Genomic DNA, 26335 nt, shown 5'->3' on the forward strand with positions numbered 1-26335 from the left:
GGGCGAGTGAAGGATGATTTTCTAATCGGCGCTGACTATTATGCAAGCAAACCTTAAATGAAAGCGTGCAAACAGATCATTAGATCCCTCATATGGGCTGTCAACGGTGGATTAACTTTTTCCTAATAACCCCTCCCACCAGCAACCACATTTTTTAATTAGCCCCTACAGCCAAGCCGATCCAAGCGTTATTAGCTGATCTCGATCTCCAGCTCGATCCCTAGGAACCATCGTCTTCCGTGTAGTAACCAGGCTGTCGCCCTCTAGGTGCCCTCCCCTGGCCGCCGCCCTCCAGGGAAGAAGGAAGAACAGAAGGCAGCGCCGCGCACCGAATCAACTCGATCAAGATGACCAGCGATGGTGCTGTTGAACTGGAGGTGCTGGACGACGTCGACTTAATCTCTATACAGAAGGTAGACGCTCTGGGGCTCATGAGTGCCGATTTCGATAGTGGATCCTCTCCTATACGTGAAGAGACCTTCATGCAGCAAGGTAACTGTTGCGAACAATGTACAAATTTATTATTATGCATTTATGTTTACGCTGGCCTAGTTTGACATCGTGTCTTTCATTAGATAAAGAGACCACCATCGATATCAATGATGCATTTGGGACACCACAGAAGAAAAATAAACATGTTCTGAAGGTGACATATATTTGTATCCAGATAACCATTCATTAAAAATATGTTTACATGTTCGAAAGCTAATATGATGCATGTTTTCAGAAAGGCATGTTGTTTGATGATGTGCAAGCTGCTAAAATTTTTTACAAAGAATATGCACACGATCTCGGTTTCTTCGTTAGGACGGGCCAACAGAAACTAGATGATAATGGAGTGGTTATGTGGAAGCGATTCCTGTGTGCAAGGGAAGGATATAAAACCGAAAAAGAAGCAGGTTCCAGTGGTTCATCATCAAAAGGTCGCAGAAGTAGAGAGTCAAGATGTGGATGTCAAGCTTATATTTATGTTAAGCGCACTCCAGAAGGTAAGTATATCATTGCAGCACTATTTGAGAGACATAACCATGCCTTTGTGACACCTAGCAAACATCACCTCCTTCGATCCAACCGTTATGTCAGTGAGAAGGCAAAAACTACTCTTTTCAATTGTCACAAGTCTAGCATTGGAACATCACAAGCTTACAGATTACTTCAAGTTGGTGCAGGGGGTTTTGAGTATGTTGGATGCACAAAAAAGGATTTGCAGAATTACTACAGTGATTTCAGGAATAAAATAAAGGACGCAGATGCTCAGATGTTTATTGAGAATTTACGTACACTCAAGGATTTGGACCCTAATTTCTTCTTTGAATATGAAGTGAAGGATGGTCGGTTGTTTCGAGTGTTCTGGGCTGATATAATTAATAGCAAGAACTATATTCATTTCGGTGATATACTGTCTTTTGATACTACTTACAGCACAAACCAGTATGACATGAAATTTGCACCTTTTACTGGGGTCAATCATCATATGTGTTCTATTTTCTTTGGTGCTGCTTTCTTAGCTAATGAGAAGATTGAGAGCTACGTTTGGTTATTTCAGACCTTTCTTCGAGCTATGAGAGGGAAAGCTCCCGCATTCATTGTAACAGATGACGATGCTAGCATCAGGGCTGGCATCGCTAATGTTCTTCCTAACACGGTACACAGATTGTGCATGTGACACATAATGAAAAAACCGCCTGAGAAAATTGATGCTAATCTTCTAAATGATGACGAATTTAGGAAGATGATCAATTCATGTGTATAGGGTTCAGAAACTATAGAAGAATTTGAGAGCAGATGGCAAGTTTGGATAGCAAAGTATCACTTGGAGAACAATGACTGGTTAGCTGGAAGGTATCAAATCCGGAAATCATGGATACGTGCATATTTCAAGGAGATATGGCTTGGAGGCATTCTTCGAACAACGTCAAGATCAGAGAGTGCAAACTCTTTTTTCAGTCGTTTTAGAGGTCGTAAACTTGCACTTGTTGAATTCTGGTTAAGGTTTGACACGGCATTAAAATATCAGCGACAGGAGGAACTCATTGACAATAACACTTCCATGCATACCAACCCAAAGCTATTTACATCGTGGGAATTAGAGCGACATGGTGGTTCTGTATTTACACATGAGGTGTTTAGAAAATTTCAGGAGGAGTTGTTAGCAGCAAGGGAGTACTGTGATGTACAAAATAGAACTGAAATGGAGGATAGAACAATTGTTAAAGTAGTTGACAACTCAAACAGAATAAGAGAGGTCATTTGCTTTACTACTGAACAGGTACATAAGTGTTCTTGCACGTTATTTGAGTCAATAGGAATACCATGTCGCCATATAATACGGATGTTAAGATGTGCAAGGATTCGTGAACTGCCCATGTGCTACATCACCAATAGATGGACCAAAAATTGTAAAAGGTACCTTTTAATATTTAACCCTTGTAATTTTGTAGTATGACTGATATTTCTTGAAAACTGACATGTTCACATTGATTCATTTTCAGAGAAGATGCATACGATAGTGAAGGGAATTTATTAATTGAGAAGTCCACTAGTTACATGGAAGATACTACGAGAAGGAAGATGGCAAGTGCCCATAACAGATTTGAAGATGTTTTCCAAATGGCGAAGACTTCTGATGAAGGCCTGGACATTCTTATTCAGAATTTGGAGTCTCTTTCATTGTTGTTTCAGCCTTCATCTCGCACAAGACAAGAGGAACAAGAGACTTTTATTGCGATGTCCATTCCAGAAAATGTGCAAGTGCATCCATCTAGAGACATTCGTTCAAAGGGGAAGTGCAAAAGAATACTAGGTCATGCTGACAAAAACAGAAGGACTCAAAGTTCAGGTCCGCGCAAATGCACAATATGCAAAGGCGTTGGACACGATAGGCGCAATTGCCCAAATAAAGATGCAAACACAGTTTGAGTGTTTAAATTATTGTAATCTATTTCATTTCAAAGACTTGGAAATTTTGCATGATACATACTTTTGTCAGTAGCAGTTACAATTGAAATTACAGAAACAAAATTGAACATTATTGTTCATTTCATTTGAACACTGGTCATTGCTTTGCTAATTGAAACAACAATATCAACGTTATCTTCAACCATTGCAGCCGTCCTGGTCCGAGGTTCGGATGCCCGGAGTAGCGGCCCGACGCCAAGGCCGAGGGGGCATGGACGAGCATGGAGGGGGCGTGCACGCCCGGTGGGAATCATCGGGGGCGGTGGGGCGGACCTCCGCCGGGGAGGACCACGGCCAAGGCGTGAACGGGCAGCGGGTCGACAGAGCATCAGGGTAGGGCACCTCGACGGCGGCGGCCTGGGGCTGGGAGGGCACCTTGACGGCGACGGCCTGTGGAGGAAGGAACCTCGACGGCGGCAGCCTGTGGAGGGCACCAAGACGGCGGCGGCCTGGAGATCGAGATCGGCTTGATAGCGCTTCGATCGGCTTGGCTGCAGGGGCTAATTAAAAAACATGGTTGCTGGTGGGAGGGGTTATTAGGAAAAAGTTAATCCACCATTGACAGCCTATCTGAGGGATCTAATGATCTGTTTGCACGCTTTCATTTAAGGGTTGTTTGCATAGTAGTCGACGCCTTTCTAATCACCCAACTGAACTTCGAGTGTTTATTGACATACCTTTGATTTCCTGCAGAAATGGGTGTCACGGTTAATGCATGCGACAATGGTATGGTCACTGACCACCGACGCTGGAGATCACTGACCACTGACCATCTGCAGACCACCGTTGCATCGCCACGGCGCCACCGTTGTAACTTGGAGAAATGGAAATTCTCCTGCTCTCCTGCTGCTCCTAGGTGCGCCCTCTTGTACTATGTTTTTTTTTTGGTGCCCCGCCTACCTCATTGCACTCGTAAGCAACCGGAGGGCAGGCTCGTCATTGCGGCGGCAGTTCCTCCCCTGCCTCCCAACCCCCATTGACGGAACCTTATCTGCTCTCTCCCTCCCCCGGGACAGCTCCAATCCGTGCTCTGCCAAGTCAAAGAATCCAAAAATCCCTGCTTTCCCATGGCCGCCGGCGATCTCCCACCCACCGAGGAGGCAACGGCAGCGGCGGCCGCGAAGGAGGAGGAGGCGGAGGAGGACCTGATCGAGATCGTGGAGGAAGTATCCGGCCGGCTGGACATCGCCCGGTACGTGGACCACGTCCGGGACCTGTCGGCCGGCGCCATCGCCACGTTCGAGGGCACGACGCGGGACCACTTCGCGGGGCGGCGCGTGGTGGAGCTCCGGTACGAGGCGTACGCGGCGATGGCGCGGCGCCGCCTGGCGGGCATCCTGCGGGAGGCCCGGTCCCGGCACGCGCTGCGGCGGCTCGCCGTGGCGCACCGCCTGGGCCCCGTGCCGGCGGGGGAGGCGAGCGTGTTCGTGGCGGCGTCGGCCACGCACCGCGCCGACGCCATGGAGGCGTGCCGGTACGTGATCGACGAGCTCAAGGCGTCCGTGCCCATCTGGAAGAAGGAGGTGTACGACGACGGCGAGGTCTGGAAGGAGAACCGCGAGTTCTTGGACAGCCACTCCGGCGCCGCGGCTCCGGCTCCGGCGGCGAAGGCGGGCGGTTGCTGCGGGAGCAAGGTCAGGGTCCAGGAGGCCTGATGGCAGACGCCGGATCGCGATCGCACGGGAGTGGGATCTGCGAGATTCTCAGCTGTATTCGATCGATCTCCATGGACTTTTCTTTTCAATTTTTGCTGAGAGATACTGTCTGTATACCGCATTTTTGAGACGAAAGGCAGATGCTTATGAAGAACACAAGGCATTGGAAACTCCTGCTTGTATTGTGATGATGGAAACCCCATGAGGGAAAATAATAGAAACAGTATGGATTTGGTATAAATGGATACTACTGAAGATTTGTTTGTGAGAAGACAACCAAACCAGCACAAGAACCAAAAAAACATTTGCTGAGCCTCCGATCCTTTCTCTGGACAGTAGGCAGTAACTGAATCTGAAACAGGTGGTATGAGATTGATTTTCCTCGTCCAGTTGATTTCAGTGCGAGCGGCGGATTAGGACTGGACTTTGACATCAAAAGGTCGCCCAAAAGTGCAGGAAACTGAAGCTAAACAAGGCAGTATGCACGATGTCTACTTGGTCGAAATACTGAACCCCAAGATCCAGGTTCGTTGGTTTAAGAATGGACTGACATTTAAGCGAATAATTATACTTGCATGAAAATGTGACACAACAAAGTGGCTGTAGTTTAGTGGTGAGAATTCCACGTTGTGGCCGTGGAGACCTGGGCTCGAATCCCAGCAGCCACACTTAATTAATTGGTCTTTTTTTCATCCCCATAGTTAGCAGCCGCAGCACTTTTGTTTTTTCCCCCTTTTTTATCATCCCCATATTTTGTTTCTTTTATATTATCTTTCTCCTTTGTAACCCCATATAGTAGCACCAAGGTAAAGCAAAAGCATCCTTTTACCTGAAGTGGAGTTGATCTATATCTAAAGTAAGTAAAACCTACATGCGGAAAATTGACACGATCTTTTCAACCTAAGTGGCATAGGGCTATTTGTTAGGCATCTCCTTTTGTCTTATTAACCTGGGTAAACCGTTGGTTTAATGGATAACTCACCTCTGTTACGTTCCAACATTTAACACAATCTTGGCTCATACTGTCATACAGTTTTGTGTTTAGCACCGCGGGGAAGGAGCACACGAGATCGTTGGAACGACACGATCTTCTTCCCATTTGGGGCTCTCGGAGAGCACCGGTGCCGGCCACGGCAGTGAGGCCCTGACAAGGCAGTACACACTATACTGAGTCTTAAGATGGATCATGCTTTCTCTATCCGGAATAATCTGACTATTCAAACCCTTCAATCACTTTGCATGATTCCAGGATCAAAGCATTGGTTATGTTCATTCCTTCAAGGGTGCAAAAAATCTATTCAATTTGTGTCCCGTTTACACACTATACGAGTATTGTAGGCACTTTCTCCAAACTATAATGGATGCTTTCATTGATGTGGGCTTTCTTTGCAAACACTAAATTTAATTTAAACTTTTTATGTTTCTGCTCTCTGTTTATGAAATTCTTTGAAATCTCTACGATCGAGATAGTGTATCGTCGACGCTGGTCTGGATCATTCCTGCCGGCCCAAGCCCAACTCCAACGGCGTTTCGGCCCAACGCAATGCCGCCGGCCTGGCCACCCACCTGGCCGCCGGCGTCTTCCGTTCCACCTCCTCTCCTGTCGTCGTCCTCGTCGTCCTCCTGCTGCTGCCCCCAGCTTGGCGACACCTCCCGTCAACCTCCTCCTCAGTCATGGCGGCGCCGGCTCCTCCCGCAGCCGCGGCCGCCGGGCCGCACAGCGTCTTCGTGTACGGCACGCTGATGGCGGAGGAGGTGGTGCGGGTCCTCCTGGGCCGCGCCCCGCCCTCCTCCCCCGCGCTCCTCCCCGGCCACCGCAGGTTCAGCCTCAGGGGCCGCGTCTACCCGGCCATCCTCCCCGTCCCCGGCCACGCGGTGAACGGAAAGGTCCCTCTCTCACTGAACTGCACGCCACCAGCAGACTCACGATCCGCTGCGAATGCCGTAGGAACACGGAGACGGAGTCGCCGTCTGATTCTGCTGCCTCTGTCTGCGCTCCTCCCAGGTTTTCAAGGGGCTCACCGACAGGGAACTCCATGTGTTCGACTTGTTCGAGGACGAGGAGTATGTGAAGAAAACTGTTGAGGTCTCGCTGGCAGTGAGTACACTGGAACCTTATCATGCACAATCTGATTTTGACTGCCCATGCCACCTCGCATTGCTGTGAAATCTTAGCTTGGATGGTTGATGGTTTCACCGATGGAAAAAAAAAGGGATCATTTGGGGGTTTTGCAGGATACGTCGGAGAAATCACTCGCCTACGCCTACATCTGGGCCAACGAGGGTGATCCTGACCTCTACGGCGAATGGGATTACGAGGTCCTGACTCTGAATGCTAATGTATCCTGAAATGGTGTTTATATTCATGTTTCTATATGTTCTTAAACGGCATTCATGTCTATTTGTGGTCTGTAGGAATGGAGGAAGGTGCATCTGAAGGATTATCTTGAGATGACTCGGGAATTCATGGAGGAAGTTGGGCAATTTTAAAAAGATCTCCTCTGGTTTGTAAACAGGGTCATTGCAAAATTTACCATAGATTCTGTGTCAGACTCATAGACTTGTGCTCATAGACCTGACTAGTGCAACTATACATTTCTTCTGTGTTTTTGGATCAGACAGATGTTACTCGAGTCATTTGGATGTGAACAAATTGACACTTTTCTTCTCCCTGTTTATTGTTGTGCTATAATGATAAGGTTTCTGCTTCCTAGATGCCTACCAGTGGTATACAGCTCTACAGCTCTATTTATCACCAACCGATTGGGATTTCGGGCAGATTGGGGTGTCAGCACCAAGGGGCATACTGAATTCTCTCATTAAACTTAGCCAAAATGCAAGTGTGATAAAACCTGGTTATTTCATGACAAAATACACCAACAAATGGACACAAATAAGACGTCCATGATGTAGTTTTGTCTGCCAGACTTTCTCAAATTAGAAAACAAGAAATTATGATAGCAAGCATGTCATGTAAGTATACTCGAATGGGAAATTCATACGAGACATACTCCTAATCAGTAGAACCTCAAAATCTGCATCATTGTTTTCTGAAATGAGACTGATTATGCTATATGGGTTTCAAGCAACCCTGCAGCAGTTCAGTACAAATGTTCTTCACCAAATATTTTATCTTCAGATCTGCTACCCCCTCTATCTGATGTTCAGATTTTGTCTAACCCTTTGTCTGAAGTCTGACACACCACAGCTCTAGGTAAGTTACATTCCCATGCCTGCATTGTTTTAACCGAGAAAGCTACACATATATCCAAAACATAACCTAATCTGCGGAGCATTTGCCCTCCCAGATATAAAAGCCTAGACATCTACAACATTCTGCACGGCATAACTCTTCCAGGTCATAATTTTGTTGACGGCTGAACACTGCTGGCTTTTTGCAGCCGTACTCCTCGTCTATCCATTTCTGAATCGATAATTATGAAAGCCAATTCAGTAACCAACATAGGAATGAAGACAGAAAGCCAATTCAGTAACCAACATAGGAATGAAGACAGATACTGCAAGTGAACAATGTGAACGTACTTGTTGATGATCAGGTCATTCAAATTGGTCATAGAAGCCAATGGAAGGGTTACTTGGGTTCTGGTCACAGTGAGGCCTCCAGGCGTTCCCACCATCCGAGCTGCTGCAAGCCTGGTTGGAGAGGACATTGTTCCCCAAGTCACCTTCTAAGCTCATCTGTTGCACTTCTTGAGGGGATAGGATCCTAATGCACTTCACACAGTTCACAAACTCCCTGTATAATGAACATCAGATTTTTATCGCAATGATAACCAATATAATCCTTCTTTCATTCATAAACAGTGCTGTCCACATTTGTATATTCTTTTTGGCTATATTAGTATTCTCCACTAACATTTCTAGACAGCATATACATATATTATTAGGTTCTTTTACAATATTTATTTTCTTGACAACTTTTTGATAGTGTATCCAAATTTTGATATAAGCACAAGTAGAAAGGTAAACTTACTCCCATGGGTCATCACCAAGAAGTAGGATGTCATCCTCATGATCCTTGTAGACTAGCTTCCAGCCTATTCTCTGTCGGTCCTCAAGTTGGCCCTCAATACCAAACATGCGGGCCAAAGCATGCTTCAATTCTTCGTACCCAGAGTACCTACCAATGTCAATTGACCGGCCTACAGCTCCACGTTTGTAGACCTACAAGATTTATGTTAGGGTTACATTCAGAAGAATGAATGGCTGTAGCAAACAAAGCACATGCTCAAGAGTTTATGGCTCCAGAGTATGCATAATCATAGGAGGTCCCAATTCTGTGTCCTGTCCTTGAGAAGTTTTTAAAGCTATACGTGGCCATCTCATCAACCATACATAGAAGCACACATGGGTATCCCATTTGGGTCACGATTTCAAAATTGCTTCACAGCTAGCAGACTTCTCAATTGTTATAATAACACTGCACGATATACTAGCACAACTAAAATCATAACAACTGCATTCTTTTCTTTCCAGAGGAACACATCTATATTATATACGATTCAGTAATAGTCGGAATAAAATTGAACTTTCACCGCTCCGTCCTTAAATTCGTTAGATCTGAATTTTTGGAAAATTTGGGAGGACCTACTTCACATAAATTGTCATATCTACTCCAACATATCATCTCTTCTATTTGATATGAAGCAGTGATCAGAAGTATATTGCCTTCTTCCATTATTGCCCCACAATTTTCTATTGTAATTAGTCAACAGACCAACGAAATTATACTACTAGAATTTTATATTGTTGGCGAGTTGAGAATGTAAAGGAGAAGTGCAAACCTTGGTGAATGTCCGCATTCTCTGTGGTGGAGGTACAGGGGGCCAAGGATTTCTGTTCAACAGGGCACCATCGTTGATTGCAGAATCAATGGAATTAAAAGCTATATCAGAATGACCAAATGACTGTGAAACCATGGAAGTTGAAATCTCTTGCTGAGCATCCTTTTGTATATGGTAATTGTTCTCAGCATCAGTTGACATATGAGTCTGACACTTCACAGGATTAATTGCACTTACCAACAAGCCTTCTGTTTCCATAGGAAAGCCCAACGGACCATCATTGCTTATCCCAAAGAAGGCATTGTTAGTCGGATCCACATCTTGAATTTCCACATCTGGAAGTGTATCTTTGAACATTTGCTGCTGATTGAAGGTAGAAGTGGGGAAGCCTTGATGCAGAAGTCCATCTGTTTGGGTAGGCCATAATGAAGTTGCTGATGAAGCTGTTTCCAGGTTGTCTGTTGATGGTACGTTGTTCAAAAGATTGTCAGGACCAGTCCCACTAGTCGGTGACTTTGAGGTGATCACATTCCCCTTCACATTATGGTTCAACTTTGACAAATCTTTGCCCATTATTGGAGCTGCTGTTACTGCTTCAACAGATGTTGGAATCGACATCAGAGCAGATGACTGAGGCACCTTCTCTATGTTAACTTTGCAATGCTCGTTCCTGCCAGTGGTTGGGTGTGCCAAATGATTTCCATTAGCTGTAGAAGGTGATGTGGAGCAAGAAGGAATTTCCTCAGTTAGTACAGATTGTGCAGCACCCGGAATAATCAACGGGCTTCCAGCTTTCCCAGCAACATTGGTTGATGAGATCGGTGGAAAGGCAACATCTGACACATCTGCAAGTGCAACTTGTTTCTGTGAAAGCTTCTGCTGTTGCTCTTGCTTCATTGGTGGTGGGGCCGATGATGCTTGCAGTGAAACTTTGCTATCTTGCTGAGGCGTGATCCGCTGCTGGGCAAGTGAACGAGAACTCGATAGCTGCTGAATGTCCAAAAGTAACTTCTGCTGTTCCTGTATTAGCGGTAATCGTGAGAGTGTAACTGCTGGCTGTGAAATGAGTGACTGCTGCTGTAGTTTCTGCAAGAGCTGCAACTGAAGTTCCTGGTCAGACAGTTGAGTCTGCTGACCAGCCATATTCATGAGCTGACCAGGCAACTTATTTAGCTGCTGATTATGCTGCTGCTGCCGCTGCAGTTGCTTAAGTAAAAGCTGCTGTTGCTGCTGCAGTTGCAAATTCTGGTCCTGCTGTTGCTGGGAAAGAAACAGCTGTTGATTACTGGTCCCTTGCTGGTTCTTAGTTGGAGACGGCTGTTGTGGTTGTTGTTGTTGCTGCTGCTGCTGCTGCTGCTGCTGCTGCATCTGATTCTGGACAATTACCTGGGCCTGGACAAGAGTGGCTTGAGCCTGGCTTAAAGGAATTGCTTGGCTAACAGTCTGCTGCTGCCTCTGCTGGTTGCCAGCTTCTTGTTTCTGTTCTTGATTGGATATGGCATCAAGTTGATTAAACGATAGTACTCCTTTGGACAGCTCATTGATAGGCTGCATTTGCTGAGGGAGCTTGGAAGCATTAAGCTGTGCACTGTTTTGTTGCAGGAGATGGCTCTGCACATAGAGCTGCCTTGCAAGCTCAGTGGCGCCAAGGTTTTGCATGGCAGGGTTACTTAGAGTATGTATGTACTCAGACTGTATGCCTGTATTAGCTAATGTGGAGCTCTGCTGCCTGTTCATGTTCATCCATTGAACCAAGCTCAGACCAGGCATTGTGGTGTTTTGGGTCTGAGCATCCTTTAAGCATATTTCCTCACCAAGCCAAGGCATTGTCCTCTTGAAAAGGTTTTCCATCTCTGATGACTCATCATCTGTCGATTCGAGTATAAAAGTGAACCATGGAAACTATGGAAAGTGGTACATATAGTGATATGCAGTTTGAATTTCCAATCTAATACTGAAAAATGAACCATAAGGCTTCTTTACCTGATTGCCTAGGGCGCTTTACACCAAAGAAAGGCTGGGGGCATATGAAGAAAGGAGCAGCAATTGGTTCAATCTCCCACATTGAAACTCTGTTCCGCCTTTCACCTGCTGCAGACTCATCCCAGCCAACCTTCCAAATAACATTAAATCTGTGAATCAGATACAACATAAAAAGAAGAATGCAAACCAAGACTGTCATCAAAGATGTGGCCAGCAATCTAACCTGCAAGTTGCGCCACTGGGAGTTTTTCCATCGTACAGGATCTAGATCACTTATCCCAGTTATAGTACCCATGTACCTGAAAAACGTTCAATAATTTAATTAGTAATGTACAATAGGCAACAAAAACATGGATATCATTCTTTGTGTTTGAATAGATATAAATTGATTGCTTCCCAATGACTTGCCAAGTAGAGCTTATGTAGGTAAAAAGAGCCACCGTACCTTCTCATCCCTAATTCCTCAGTCTCGAACATCATCCGGAATCGCATTCCTAAAGATATCTGGTTACTGTACAATGCCTTCTGGTATTTCGCAAACGGGATAACAAATTCAGTAGGGCTAGCCCTGAAAGTTCATATTTCAGATAAATCAGTTTGATAGCTACTCAATTACATAAAAAGGTTATTTAGAGCTACCATGGTAGAAAAAACACAGTGTAGAAACATTACTCACCTTGGGTTGTAAAATATGGTAAATGGGCTATTGTTGGCAGCAGCATGGGCCGCTGCAGCGAGAACTCCTATGTGCATGCTGTCACTTGAAAGTACTGAAGAAGATATATTAGTTGGTTGTCGGCTAGCCCGCCTGATTCCCAATAGAAGTTGCTGCCTTTCGTCCCTAAATCATCATAAATCAAAATGTAAGATAGACATTTACACTCCCAACTATGACAAGCTTTTCCATGGAACTTACCTAACAAAAATGACAGAATCACCAGCAAATAGTCTCTTGCCGCCCACGAAAAGGCTCCAGCCAGTAGTTAGTAAATGCCGTTTGGGCTGACCTGATTATATCAAAGTACAAAATGACTAAGAGTATTCAAAGTTGCATCTACAATCTGAGGGCATCTAGTGTTATCAACAGTAACAGTATAGCTTTTTGCAGATCATCTAGGACATAAAAGAACAATGTGCAAGGTCTTCAAACTTGCATGAAACTCCTTGTTTCAGGACGGAAATACTTGCATAAAAATGGAAAGGTCCTACTGATACTACTATTTTGTAGCACCGAAAGTGCTATGATTTCCCCACCTCGAAATATATGGCGAAATGTCCACACAGTGTCATGTATGTCTCTGGCTTGCAGTTCTTGAGCTGGAGGCTGCATATTGAAGTCCTATAGGGCAAACGAGGAGAGTATAAAAATTACAACAGCACTATGAAGTCAATAAGCAGCAAATATTTACTTGTGGCAATGCTAGATATTCAATGCCTGCATACCAGTGGAGGTAATATCTTCTCTGCCGCACGGCGAGGCACAGAGAAGCCTCCATGTGTACTTGTATCACTTGCAGTAAGTGTCTTACAGAAGAACTCCATCTGTGGCCTTGCATGTTTTAGTGCAAGCTCAGATAGCTGTAAAGCCTCTTTTCCATACTAAACCAAAGTCAAAGCCATGGTTTTAGGCATTGGAACAAACAAAGGACTTTTTTTTTGGGAAACCACAAATTCAAGATGCTCACTGTGTTCACTGGCTGAAGAGTCATCTGAGCATACACCTCATCAGTGTCTGGATCGGCCTGAGAATGAAAGCGAAATGACTTTTGTACTTGGTGATTGTAAGCTACATGTCAAAAGAACAGGCAAGGAACTGTAGATTACATGCAAAGTAACACTGTGAAGAAGACATATCAACTTCGAGGGAAGATTTGGGTAGCTTGGCACATGAGCATCAATATCCTTTTGCATAGAAGCTGCAACCTGAGTCAGAAGCATACTAAGTTCAAACATATACTTTCTTTTCTGAAGAAAGCAAAGAGCATTTGTATTGAATAAGATTCAAGGTAACTTTTTTTTCTTAGCCTCAATTTCTCAATGAATTTAAGCAGCAAGTAGGTGGACCAATATTCAGTAATTTCTTTGGTTGATATACCACTACTTCCTGTTCATGTGTTCATTACCACGTTACAATCAGTATGGCACATGAGCAAATATTTATCATTGAGGCATGGCTATTCAAAATGTGCAAGTCTGGAGACTCATCACTATACTGTGGTTTTTGCAATAAAAGATCATTTCATGATATAATTAAGAAAGTAGGGCCATTCAAACATGCTACCCTTTTAGCAAACCCTTTCTGCAGTTTGACTAAAGAAGTGAAAAGTAATCTGCAGAAAGAAAGGAGCACCGCACGAGTAAACTTTTTCTTAGATAGACTCTTTGTAATGAGTACTCTGATCTCTGCCATCATGTGAGACGCAACCAAATGCCATAAAAACAAAAGGATTTTATTTCCCATACTTCTCTTTTGAAATAGAAAAACTAATTTATGGTCTCATCTTTCTAAAAACATAATATTGCAACACTATGCCTCCCCATACTAGTTTTTGGATTTAGAATTGAGTCTTTTTTTGGTAACTAGAGCAATATATCATAATTCAAATCACAAAACAAATAATTCTCGAAACATGTTATTCCAATGCCAAATTTTAGAAGGTACAACAGAAATTACTGTCCCAGGACCATAAATGCAATCAGCCCACATGTACAGAAGATGCTTCATGTACACCAAACTCCTTACAGGGAAATAGTACACAGCACACCAAAACCAACAGAAGAAAGAAATAAGTAGGCTCCCAATAGTTCGAAACACTTTGATAATGAGCTTAATATTAGCAGGTTTATGCAATGGAACCTGGAAGACATTAGCAAAAAGATATGAATGATAATTTTTCACCAAATACTGGTAGCAACGCAGATTATAGGAAAACTACTATTCCAGTTAGCTTAGGAACAATTAGTAGGTTCCATACTAGTTAAACAATTGTTTTATTACTACACTAATAGTGACCTTATGTCCCTCTACGCTACAAAAACATTTTACTTTAGCAATAAACCTCGACATGAAGCAATTGCAACCAAGAACTCCCGGCAAAATAGAAACTTTCACCTGAAAAAACAGAAATAAACTACAAATTTTGGACAAGAACAATAGAACACCGACAAGAGATCGATAAACCAATCGAAGATTTGATCAGAAAATCCCATAGAGAACGCGGACCCATCACGACATATTACAACAACAGAACATCCAGTTGCAAGGAGAAGAAGCACGGACTGGGCATGACAAGGAGGCCGCCCTCACCTGCTCGCTGTGGCCCTGCGGGAAGTAGACGACGAGGCTGCCCACCGGCGGCAACGACACGAGCGGGCCCGCGCAGGCGTACCACAGGTCAGCGTTGATTGCCGGCGCCTTCCGCTCCCCTGCGCACACCGCCGCCGCGGCCGGCGTCAGCGACAGAACACACACACAAAAAAAAAAGAGACACCTTTCTGAACTCCGGCAGAACACGCGCCCATATGCAAACTACCAATTTGTTGGCGCTGTTACCGCCGGTCACCGCCAGCGACGCGCACGGCGCTGCGTCAAAACCCGCGACAGACGCGCGCGACGCATGAGGAAGGTAAATGAAGTACCTTCGGGTGGCGCCCCGCCGGCGGAGGCGGCCGCGGCCGCTGGGGCGACACCAGAGCTCGCCGGGGACGGCTTCATGGTCGCGCGGCCACGCGGGAGCTTCACTGCTCCTCAAGCATGGAGCAGGCAGAGGCGCCGCGCCGCGGCGCTGCCAGCAAGATGGCGCCGCCGCCGGCTGGCCTGGTGGTTCTTGGCAGAAACCTGCTACTACCTACTTGCTCGGGCGGCGGTGCTAGGTGCGCGGCGTGGCGGCGCCTCCCCGACAACGCGGGCAGCAGCACACGAAGACCAAGGGCCGTCCCAGAGAGAGAGGGAGCGAGAGGGAGAGGGGAGACCCGAGGCTGAGCTGCCTGGGCTGGTTGGTGCGTTGCCTCGGGAGTTAAAACGAAACGCTCCTTGTTTCTCTCTTTTGCCTCGTCTTCTTGCGATGTGGGGGGGGGGGGGGGGGGGGGGGTGCGGGGCGTGGAGACAGCGCTGCCTCCGCCTGGAGCTCTCATCAGCTCAGTCCCAGCCGCGTCTCCAACTTTTGCATCTCTGAAATGAAATGCTCCGCCTCCAACACAATGTTTTCCTCGCGGTAAGATTTTTTATTTCTATTTTCTCTGATCACAAATATAAGTAGGGTTCTAGGTTTTCCGTAGGTTAAAACTTCTTTCAAATTTAAATATCAATACTTTAGAAAATGCTATTATCTTAAATACAATAGTTATATATTATGAAAGTAGTTTTCATAAATGAATCTACAAATATTAATCTTGTGTTGCCAATCTATATAGAATTTTAGATACTGATGGTCAATTTGAGTTTGTTATAGGAGAAAAATTTAAGTTTGTCAATTTTAGATATTAGACTTATGCTTCTAATAGGAGAAAGTAGGATACATTTTTATGCTTGTGCGTGTGCCACCCCTCTATACATGATAAACTTCATTTGGCATGGCCAATAATAAACAGTGTTACAGTGCCAGTGATAGCGAGTTTACAGGTGACGAAGAAAGACATTGACAACCCCATGTGCTCAACAAGAGGTGTTTGGATAATTTGGCAGGCAGCATAAATATCGATGAATAAGGGTTGGGAATGGATTTGCCTCCAATTTAGTACTAGAGCAGTGAACATTTTAAGTCTGATGAATGGAGCATGTTGCCTCTCTTAACTCATAGTTTACAGTTAATGTGAAAAAACAATTCAAAACCGCCCTCAAACTTGTCATCTTACAATCTTTCATGTTCTATGCCATCTCCATATTTTAACAATTTGTTCCAAGTAATAATGGAGTATGTAGCAGGAACAAGGCATCCCTCGCTCCTTTTTTTATTAGTTTATAGTGTGTATGAAAGTGGGGCCATTCGTCGCTTGCGCCTGGATTCCACGTGAATTCTAGGAGCACACACGTTACTTTTGCCTCGTCATCCTTTTTTACAAGAAACGAAATGGGCACAAGAACTGCCTATTCATGTCAAAAAAAAAGCGTGAATAAAGATAACTGACAGACCAGAATACAAAAGAAAAGGAGAACGCTAATATGGAGAAAAATGACAAACGACAACAGTTGCATGCCAGCAGGCTGGAGCAAACGGGTAGCAGTTGCATGCCTTCTAACGACCTAGGTGCCATCATTGACCACCGTTATGCACCCTAGTCACCAACGCGTTAACTTGCCACCGTCACACTTTTTTGCGTTATGATTTGCAATTATACTTTTTCTATTGCAAGAAAAAAGAGATCTTTTCTACGATAAAAAAAGAGATCTTCGCTAGTTACTCCAAAGCAATAGAGCTACAATCCCCGAGTAACCAATTGCTCAACACAACATGCCTCACTCTACGATATGATGTGTAGCTTTCAACCATTGTGTAAGTTCATAGCAACTTGTTCGGTCTCTCTAAAAAGAAAATGCATAGCAACTATAACTATTTTAAATTATTAGTTATTTTATTTTTTTAGACATAGATCCACTGGCAGAACGTAGAGCCAGACCAAGCAGAGGCCAATCGAGTTTACTCTTGTGGATTTCTGCTTGTGAACATAAGCCAAATAAGTACACACATAGACTTGCAGTGGAGCAGCGCATGGAGGAAGCAGGGGCCGATGCCCAATTTCACCTCCACCATGGTCCGCTTCTGCATAGACCCAATCTTATTTGTAGACATATCGCATAATGGGTAAATTCTAGCGTGTGTTCGGTGATAATCTGGCCCCTTTAACACCATAGAAAATGAGATCAGAGTGTATATTATTACTCTATTTGGGAGTATGTCTACAATTTAACGCGGCAATGGTACACTAGAATGTCTGCCGTTTGCCTTGGTGGTGTGCACATGATGCCACTTGCCAACACAGGGAGCTCCCAAGCAAGAGATCCTTCCGAGAAGAGGGAAAGGACCCCCAACCCATGCAAATTCGGATGGAATTCTGCACATGCAGGTGTGATCCACATGACACCATGCACCCACCACTCACCCCTTTTTGAGCCCTTTGTACTTTCTGACCTGTAGAATTAGAAAGGCCGATGGCTTGGGATGCGGATTAGCAGGAGCAGCGGCGTATCATTGCGTGTGATTAGTTGGGGTGTTTAAGGCGCCATCAGGCAGCGATGGCAGAGGGTCCATGGCCAGCTACTTGAGCCTGCTGTCAGTACAGGGACAGGCCGCCAGCCCCAGCATCTATTCATAGCACCTGCGACTAGCCGCTGTATCATAATATATTATTATCTCCAGCAAATATATGCAATAGTATGATGGCTAGTCGCAGGTGCTATGAATAGATATCCAGTGCTTAACTTGTGTGCTGATCAGTGTGCAGTGGGACTAGGGCTGCAAGCTAAGTGTCAAGCGATTGAGTCCCAACGAGATAGTAGAGATTAGAAAAGAGCAGATGCATGCAGCAGCAGAGACAGACGTGGTAGGATGCTAGTAGGATACAAGATGACTGATACATTATTTGCTAACTCAGGAACGTTTATAGGGATAAGCTGTGCTGAGCGTGCATTCATAAGAGTGGTGAGTAGGTGTATGTATAAGATTGTATGTGTTTTAGTTCCTTCTGACAAAAATATGGAATTGGATACACAAGGCTAAATGTTACTCCCTTCATTCCAAATTATTAGTCGTTATGAATTAGCTCTAGTTGATCCAAAACGATTGATAATTTAGTAAGAAGGGAGTAGCGGCTATGAATTAGCTCTAGTTGATCCAAAATATGACGACAAATCACTGGATTAATTGTTAGTCAAGCTCCCAAAAGCTATTAGCCAGCTAATTAAACACAGCTAGTTTTGTTTTTTATGGGAAAAACACAGCTAATTTATGCTAAAAGGATCTGATAGTCGCTTTATTTACCGTCCACCTATCCCTGCCTCCTACTCGCCGAGGGCGGAATGAACTTGGTTTTCAGGATTACAGATTTACAGCTAAACTATCCTTGTACTAGTATCAATATCATGCAGGGGTCATTACTCTTGCCGTTAGCCTGCTGCCAACGTGTGTGTGTAAGCTTGTGAGCTTTTGTGGACACCGCAACAGGCCGAGCAGTGCTTCCAGTGTCCGAGTTCGAGCCCCCGGTAGCTGAGCTGAGCAGCGGCGCGGCAGCCGGCAGAGGCAACATGGAATGATTGACGCGACGCGTGTGGCAGCCGCAGGGCCGCGGCGCGCCCGACAGCATTTTCCGGCCGCCGCCCTGCCGCCTCGCCGGGGGACACCGACCCCCTGCTCGCCGGCTTTCCCAGCCCCCTCTGTCGATAGCCTACGCAGGAATAGCTTGCTACTGCTCCTGCTCCCTCTGGTCCGTCCAATCGATCGATGGCTTCCGGCCACTAGCCTCGCCCCCTGCTGCTCCTCAGTCCTGAGCCCCGCTGCAGCCGCGGCACGCGACGCGCCGACGGCACGGCGGCAGCAACCGCCAGCAGGGGCGGTGTCGTCCTCGCCGGTCGCCGCCGCCCTCTCGTGTCCTCGCCGCCGCGCGGAACGGAATGGAGTGGCGGCCGTTGACAGCCTCGTGTCTCGAGACAGGAGGGCGCTCTGCTTTGCGCATTCATTCTTGACTGTACTGCTACTACCTGCCATTGTTGTTGCAGACCTATACGATGGCAGGGGGTGGAGTAGTTTAACGAGCGGCGAGCCTCGGTGTCCGCGCCGGCGTGCGCCGCTCCTGCTTGGTCGTGCGTCTCGGGGGCCGCGCGCGCCGCTTGCTCTGCAACGGCAAAAGATAATATATACTCGCTCCATCCAAAAATACATCTGCCTCCCCGAGGAATTAAATATCAAATTTATACAAAATAGTTTTAATATTTATATTATAAAATAAATATTATTAGATTAATTATATAATATATTTCTATACTAAATCTATTTGAAGATGTTACTCAATTTTTATATAATTTTAGATAAATTTGAAAATATTTAACTTCTCGAGAAGCGAAAGCTTTATTCTGTTTAGGACGTAAGGTAAAAAATTAAACATGAATTGCGGGTTCCCTTGCCTTCAAACTCCCTCAAAAAACGCACTTTCCTCCATAAAATGCTAAGATCGACCGTCGCCAAAACCGACCGTACTGTACTGGAGTAGTTGTATAGAGTAGCCTACTTCAGTCACTTTTCTTATAAAAAAAACTTCAGTCACTTTTGAAATTTTTTAATAACGACTTGTATATGCATGTGCCAGATAGCTCTTGCCAGTGATGGGCGTCAAAATAGTACTAGGCCCCGTTTAGATGCATTGCAAATGTTATAATTTTTACACTCTCTCTCCATCACATCAATTTTGGAACACATGCATGGAGCAGTAAATATATGTAAAAAAAATAACTAATTGCACAGTTTAATTGTACATCACGAGACGAATCTTTTAAGCCTAGTTAGACCATGATTAGATAAAATTTGTCAAATACAAACGAAAACGCTACAGTAGCAAAAAGTTCCAAATGTTATACAAACTTGCGATCTAAACGAGGCCCTAGTAATACGGGTAGATAAGGATGGTGAGGTCAAACGAATCAAGGCTGATTAGGCAAGTTATTAGCCAATGGGAATTCAAACACGTGAGGGTGAACTCCGACTAGTGATGTTACGTGGGAAAGGGCATGTCATCGCTGGCACACTCTCGCACTCACACGCGTCTTTCCGGGGGGGGGCGGCGCCGGGGGGGGGGGGGGGGGGGGGTGCCTGCCTTGCTTCGCCGGGGGGTGGGTGGGGGGGGGGCTGCTTGCCTCGCCGCGGGGGGGAGTGCCCTGCCTTGCTTCGCGCGGGGGCGGGGGGGGGGGGGGGCGCCCCTGCTCAGCGCGCCGGCGGCGGCGCCCCTTGCCTCGCCGGGGGGGTGGGGGGCGCCCCTGCTTGCCTCGCCGCGGGGGGGTGCCCTGCGGGGGGGGGGGGGGGGGGGGGCGTGGCGGGAGGAAACCGCCGGCACAGGGGTAGTATAGGTATTTACAAATTTTTCTCCCTCCATTTTTTTCAAAATGAATATTATAATCGCTGTGGTGTCCATTGGCAAATATGCACGCTTAAAGGGTGTCCAGCAGCAAAGGTAAGATTGAGTAGTGTCCTGTGGCAAAGAACGACATCGTAGAGTGTCCAGGAGCAAAATTGCCAAAAAAAAAAAGACCATGCAGCATGGCAGCTCAACAAGAATGGCAAAGTTTTAACAAACTACAAGTGCTGCATGACAAGCAGGTAAAATCCACCATTAACATCAGATGGTGGCAGTAAGTAGGTAATCGACCTGCTAATGTAGTACAGAGCCTGTCCTGGAAGGGGAACACAAACTTGCACACACAGGCACAGTTCACCTGCGGTGCACACTTTGGATGGGATCATGGGACCCCTTGTGGATTTGGCTTGTCCCTTGGCACCGAGACAGCCATCCCTGCTCCAATCAGAGTGAAACAGGTTACCTGGCAACCCGTGTGTCACGGAGAGCAGCAGCAGCCAACGAGTAGCAGACGTGTGGCGCGGAAAGCTCGAGTGCTGCCTGGCTTGAGATGCAACAGGAAATCATTTGTTTCACAATGTTAGGACCATCGCACATTCTCCTCAACAAGTTTAAGGTAAATACTATGGGCCGGTTTGGAAGCTTTCTTCCAAAACGGTTTTACTAACCAAGCCGAAGCCGGTAAAGTTAAAAATAATTTCATCCAGCTTCTAGTTTATTCTAGCAGATGCTTACAAAACGGCTTCACACTACAATACCTCGATTTGCGTAAAATAGATGAAACCGAAGCTGAAATAAATCCTGCAAAACAGGCCTGAAAACTTATTATAACACTCCTCCCATCCCAAAATTTACTATAATTTAAAATAGAATGAGTGTGTACTAAACTACTAATTGAGCGGTTTATTTTCCATCAAAAGAATGTCTGAAAAAAGGACAAAACTTCTTGCAGTATCTAGCTCCGTTATGCATTACTCCTCACATCTGCCTGTACCAGTTCCTTCTCCTCCTTCTTCTTCTTTTTTTGATATTCACCAGCTCCTTCTTTGATGTTACCAGTATTCAGAAAGATGGGTTATAGGAGCCTTCATCCAGACCACCCGACATATCTCAAGTTCATGATTTTTTCACTCTTCAATTTTACACTTGCTTTCCACAGCACATATACCAACTTTTACCGGTCGGGACACTTGTCACACCTTTTACGGCTAGGGTGATACGGTTTGTACTAGATTCGTTTTGGTAGGAGCTGTTTGATCCTCCCCACTAATTTTTATAGTCCATTGGATGTTGAACACTAATTAGAATATAGACTAATTATAAAATCAATTACATAAATAGAGACTAATTCGCGAAATGAATCTATTAAACCTAATTAGTTCATGATTTGACAATATTGTGCTACGATTAGAGCTGGAAAAAAAATGCTTGTGGCTCGTGAGCTCGCTTGACTCGCAGCCGGCTCGGCTCGACTTTGTACTTGTTAGTATAACGAGCGACTTCGAGCCAGCTCGCAAGCAGCTCGCAAGCTCAACGAGCTGCGTGTACCAGCAGGCCGCTAGCCCAAACACCGTCCGATAAGCCCCACGACCCACTTACCGCATGAACCCTAGAGCGACTTGTCTACTTGAGCGGTTCCAATTCCTGTCACCGACTCACCCTAAAAAAAATCCCATCACATCTTATCCCCTCCCTCCAGTCATGCCGCTAGGCCGTCGGAGTACCAGGCGTCGATGCCAAGGACGGTCCCCGGCTCGCCACCTGCCGCCCCCTGCAGCCTCCCTCGCGGCCGTGCTCCTCCGGCCACCCTGCTCCTATCTCCTCCCTCAAGTTGCACCGCCAGGCCACTGGGGAACCAGGCACCGATGCTAGGGAGGTCGCCGGCTCGCCACCCACCGGCGCTACACGTCCCCTCGCCGTCGCTCCTCTCCAGCCTCCCTACTCCCATCTCCCTCGAATCGCGCCGCCAAGCTGTTGTGGCACCGGCCTTGACGCAAAAGGACGGTCGCCAGCTTGCCGCCCACCGGTCCCCTGCAGTTCTCTCGTTGTCGCTCCCCTGCTCCCCTCTCTCCCGCATGCTCCCCTCCGGACTCCCTGCTCCGAGTACCAGGGGCAAGGACAGGGGCACACGGCCATGGGAAGCACCGCGAGGAGCTACCATGGAGGAGGAGCACGAGCAGCTGATATTGACGTTTTGGCTCAAGAGCTGCTCGAGCTAGCTCACGAGCTGGACCGAGTTGAGCCGAGCAGGCTTTTGTGCTCGTTAGGATAACGAGCCGAGCCGAGCCAGCTCGTTATCTTAGCGAGCCGGACCGAGCCAAGCCGAGCTGGCTCGTTATCCAGCCCTAGCTATGATAAACACTTGTTAATGATGGATTAATTAGGTTTAATAGATTGATCTTGTAAATTAATCTTCATTTATGCAATTAGTTTTATAGTTAGATCATATTTAGTCCTGCTAATTGGCATCCAAATATACTATGTGACCCGCGCTAAAAATTAGTCCTTAGATCCAAACCGCCCCTGAAAAATGAGCCTCTATACAAGTACACACACTTCTTCATGAAATACAAGAGATCATGGTTTGTTAAGTTAAGTCAATCTTTTTTGAGAAAATAGTAACATTTATAATATTAAAGAAGTAAACTATAAAAAAGAAATTTCATAATGGGATCTAATGATACTTATTTGACATCGTAATTATTATTATTATTCTATAATTGGTCAAATTAAAATAATTTGACTTAGGAAACTTATATTTTAAGATGGAGGTGACGATTTAGTCTGGGCATTCGGGCTACCCGAATTTTTCAGGTCGGGCTTTTCGGGATTTTGGGGAATTCGGGTATTCGGAAATGCTACCCGAAATTGGGTTTTCAAAAGCTAAGCCCGAAATTTCGGGTACCCGAATATTTCGGGTTCGGGTTCGGGTAGCCCGATTTGGCCCGAAATTTGATATCAGATTAGAAATCAGTGTTACATGTACAGATTTAAAGTATGATCAATAGTTAACAACAGCCAAACAAACAAGTATTAAAGAGCATGCAAGACTGCAAGTCAACAAAAATAAGACTAAGAGAAGTTCGTAACAAGAGTAAAGGCATAGAACAGTAGAACACAACATAAATTCGGGCTATTCGGGTAATTCGGGTACCGCGGCCTACTACCCGAACAAGCCCAAAATTAATTCGGGTTTCACGATTCAATACCCGCGGGAGCCCATTGGGTATCGGGCTTCAGGCTAAATGGGTTCAGGCTCGGGTTTTTCGGGTTTCGGGCTTTGGGCTCGGGTTTTATGCCCAGGCTAAGTGACGATTACTTGGCCAATTTCTTATTTGCCCATCTTTAACCTGTTATGGCTACTTGTCTCGATGTCTAATGACATGGAGCCCATCTCTGTCATTTGCCAATGTCAAATGAAGAATCTTGCAAGATCGCAATGACTACCTGGGTACTTTCAAAAGCTCGTGGTTACGATTACGAATCCTGCTACTACCCGGCAGCTAGCAGCTTCAACCTGCCGACACGATCATGGAGCCGGCAGAAACACAGTGCGTAAACAAAGATGGCCCCCATCCTTATCTACCCAGCAGCTGGTGATAGAGGTAACCAGTCAGTCGCCACTGCAGTCAAGTCACTGATAGCTGCCACAGCGTAGCGCACGCACAGTACAGGGCGCACAGTTCATGCTCATGAGGTAGACTTGTGTGACTGCTGAGCATCCCAGCTTGCACACAAGTGACAGCATATGCTTGCTCGCTACTCCTACCACACAAGAATTCATGTCTTGTCAGCAGGTGTGCTCGGAGCTCTGAGGCTCTGCATCCTTGCCGACACATGTCAGTAATTGTAATCTCTGTAATTGTAATATCCGAAGAACATGTTCCTGAAGCTGGATGATTCGTCACTGCACCCTTGATCTGTGGAGCACGCGTGTTGCAGATGTCCAGGATCCTATCATGTCAAGCTTGCGACCCCTAACTGAAAGGTTTTGGAGTAACCATGCTAGTCTTCACTTGTTTTTTTTTCTTTCTTGTACTGTGAAGGAAGAATTCTTTGCGAAGAAAGATTGGTGAGGTTGTAACAGCAAGCGGCAAAGCAGATCTCTTTAGGCCGAGTGGTGTCATCTCATGCTTGCCATTGCAACTACACTAGGCTCAAAGGGCTTTATTCTCCTTCACTTCACCAGGATATGATCTAAGCTTCTTTCCCCCCATCTATAACAGAATTGACCTTGCGCATATGTCCTCATTGGATGGCACCAATGCATCATCAACAACTCACTGGGAAAATCTACACAATTTTAAGACAAAAATCAGCATCAAACGACCAAAAGAACGGCCCAGATCAGAGCGAGAAAAAACTTCTAGTTGGCATTGAAACAGATGTGCTAGAGATCAGTGACAGTGGAATATGTTCCAGAATTCTGATAGATAGCTATAGCAGGTCCAAGTGCATGCATTTGCATATGCATATGGTTAGGGTACAGGTCAAGTGGCACTGGTTACCTGATGCGTTTTCTCTTTGGTAGCTTCTGTAACCCAACCATATGGGTGGGTTATGTCCAGCAGCTTATGGTGGTCTAGCTTCAGAGTCTGGCTTCCATTGGTTTGGCAGATTTCTTGAGATGGACACTACATTGGGGAGGATGGCCCAGGTCCAATTAAGACCTGGCCCAGCCAATCACCGGACGCTGAAGGGCAGGAACAGTGAGCATAGTGGGGTCACAATGGGCCTGGTCTTTGGTGGTTGAGCCTAACAGTTTTGGTCAATTTGGACCTTGCAAAAGCTATTGCCTTCCCTACCCCTTTTGGTGAGGGCTGAAAGATTGTGCTATGCTGGATCTGCTTTCCGAGAGAGCAATTCAGTCAGAAAAAAAGTTGTACTGTTTCCATTTTCTAAAAATTATAAAAAGAAGACAATGCAGTGCCGCGACACAAGAACAATTTGAAAATGATTCTCATGCTAGAAGTAATCCGACAGACAGTATACATATGCTAGAGCACTTCAATTTCTGCAACACATCAGCTTGTGCCAACAGTGATTCCTTGCAACAGCCTATAATCAAGTGATCAAATATTGAGCCAAAAAAAAAAGTCCAGATCGCACACTGATCACCTTCTTATCCACGACGATCGGCCGGGCTCATCAAATCATACAGCTGCCGCCCGGTGAAAGGATGGATGCCTGGGTCCGACGCGTCTTCCTGCATCTTCACATCTTTCCCGGCCTGCCGACTTGTCATCTAGGAGTAGGACTGTGCTGCTGTTGCTGTTGCAGTGCCTGTTTGCTTGCATGATTGCATCTGCTCTGATGTCCGCTGTGTCAAACCTGATTTTAAGAAGAAAGTAGATGTAACTTATATTTATGATCTAATGATCTATATGTGTCAGGATCAAGTTCATGCACGTATGATAGACGATAGAAGTGTATATTTAAAACAATATCATAACAAAAGAGAGCATTAAAGTACTCTATTATATAATCGAAAGTCTTAATCTTAAACAAAGAAATGAACATCTTTAACTAGCAGTGGAATTTCAACTTCACAGGCAGATGACTGGGAGACATGCGCCTAGAACTTCTCGAAATCTTCATGGAACTCCACATAATTATTTTGTTTTGAGCAGTATTGGTTTTAATAAAGTAAGCATAAGTACACTTATGGTTATGGTTGGTACGCAGCAAGTCATGCATGGCCAAATTCAATGAATAACTGATATGGTTTCACTGCGATAAGCATTTTTTAATTGGTCAAATTTTATTTAGCAAGCATTAACTAAGTGTAAGTATATATACCATAAACCCTTAAGTAAGTAAAAAAGATAGGTACCAACAATATAAATAAAGAATATCAATTTAGATCATCTTCAA

At 45.4% G+C, this 26335-nt stretch overlaps 4 protein-coding genes and 1 non-coding gene across 5 annotated transcripts; 4 read left to right on the plus strand and 1 right to left on the minus strand.

The window, feature by feature from the left end:
- Positions 1–347: 347 nt before the first annotated feature.
- LOC112884267 (protein FAR1-RELATED SEQUENCE 5-like) lies at positions 348–3295 on the plus strand. Its single transcript, XM_025949639.1, has 6 exons — positions 348–492; positions 576–646; positions 728–1645; positions 1754–1842; positions 2493–2751; positions 3110–3295. The coding sequence occupies exons 1-6, from the start codon at positions 348–350 to the stop codon at positions 3293–3295; spliced, it is 1668 nt and encodes a 555-aa protein (XP_025805424.1).
- Positions 3296–3862: 567 nt separating this feature from the next.
- On the plus strand, positions 3863–4748 carry LOC112880928 (molybdopterin synthase catalytic subunit). The gene has a single exon (XM_025945656.1). It carries the CDS (start codon positions 4026–4028, stop codon positions 4611–4613), a length of 588 nt encoding a protein of 195 aa, XP_025801441.1. The 5' UTR covers positions 3863–4025; the 3' UTR covers positions 4614–4748.
- A 461-nt stretch (positions 4749–5209) lies between these two features.
- TRNAH-GUG lies at positions 5210–5281 on the plus strand. The gene has a single exon. It is a non-coding gene; the product is annotated as a tRNA-His (tRNA).
- Positions 5282–6183: 902 nt separating this feature from the next.
- Positions 6184–7328, plus strand: LOC112880936 (AIG2-like protein D). The gene is made up of 4 exons (XM_025945661.1): positions 6184–6500; positions 6619–6711; positions 6849–6932; positions 7029–7328. Exons 1-4 carry the CDS (start codon positions 6288–6290, stop codon positions 7101–7103), a joined length of 465 nt encoding a protein of 154 aa, XP_025801446.1. The 5' UTR covers positions 6184–6287; the 3' UTR covers positions 7104–7328.
- Positions 7329–7603: 275 nt separating this feature from the next.
- LOC112880919 (auxin response factor 5-like) lies at positions 7604–15416 on the minus strand. The gene is made up of 15 exons (XM_025945648.1): positions 15041–15416; positions 14709–14827; positions 13226–13324; positions 13087–13143; positions 12845–13000; positions 12656–12740; positions 12318–12408; positions 12078–12242; positions 11847–11969; positions 11625–11700; positions 11402–11531; positions 9419–11286; positions 8608–8798; positions 8157–8370; positions 7604–8037 (listed from the first exon to the last, which is right to left on the minus strand). Exons 1-14 carry the CDS (start codon positions 15114–15116, stop codon positions 8172–8174), a joined length of 3435 nt encoding a protein of 1144 aa, XP_025801433.1. The 5' UTR covers positions 15117–15416; the 3' UTR covers positions 7604–8037; positions 8157–8171.
- Between the last annotated feature and the right edge of the window lie 10919 nt (positions 15417–26335).

The sequence above is a fragment of the Panicum hallii genome, chromosome 1, assembly GCF_002211085.1.
Source record: "Panicum hallii strain FIL2 chromosome 1, PHallii_v3.1, whole genome shotgun sequence".
Lineage (NCBI taxonomy): Eukaryota > Viridiplantae > Streptophyta > Magnoliopsida > Poales > Poaceae > Panicum > Panicum hallii.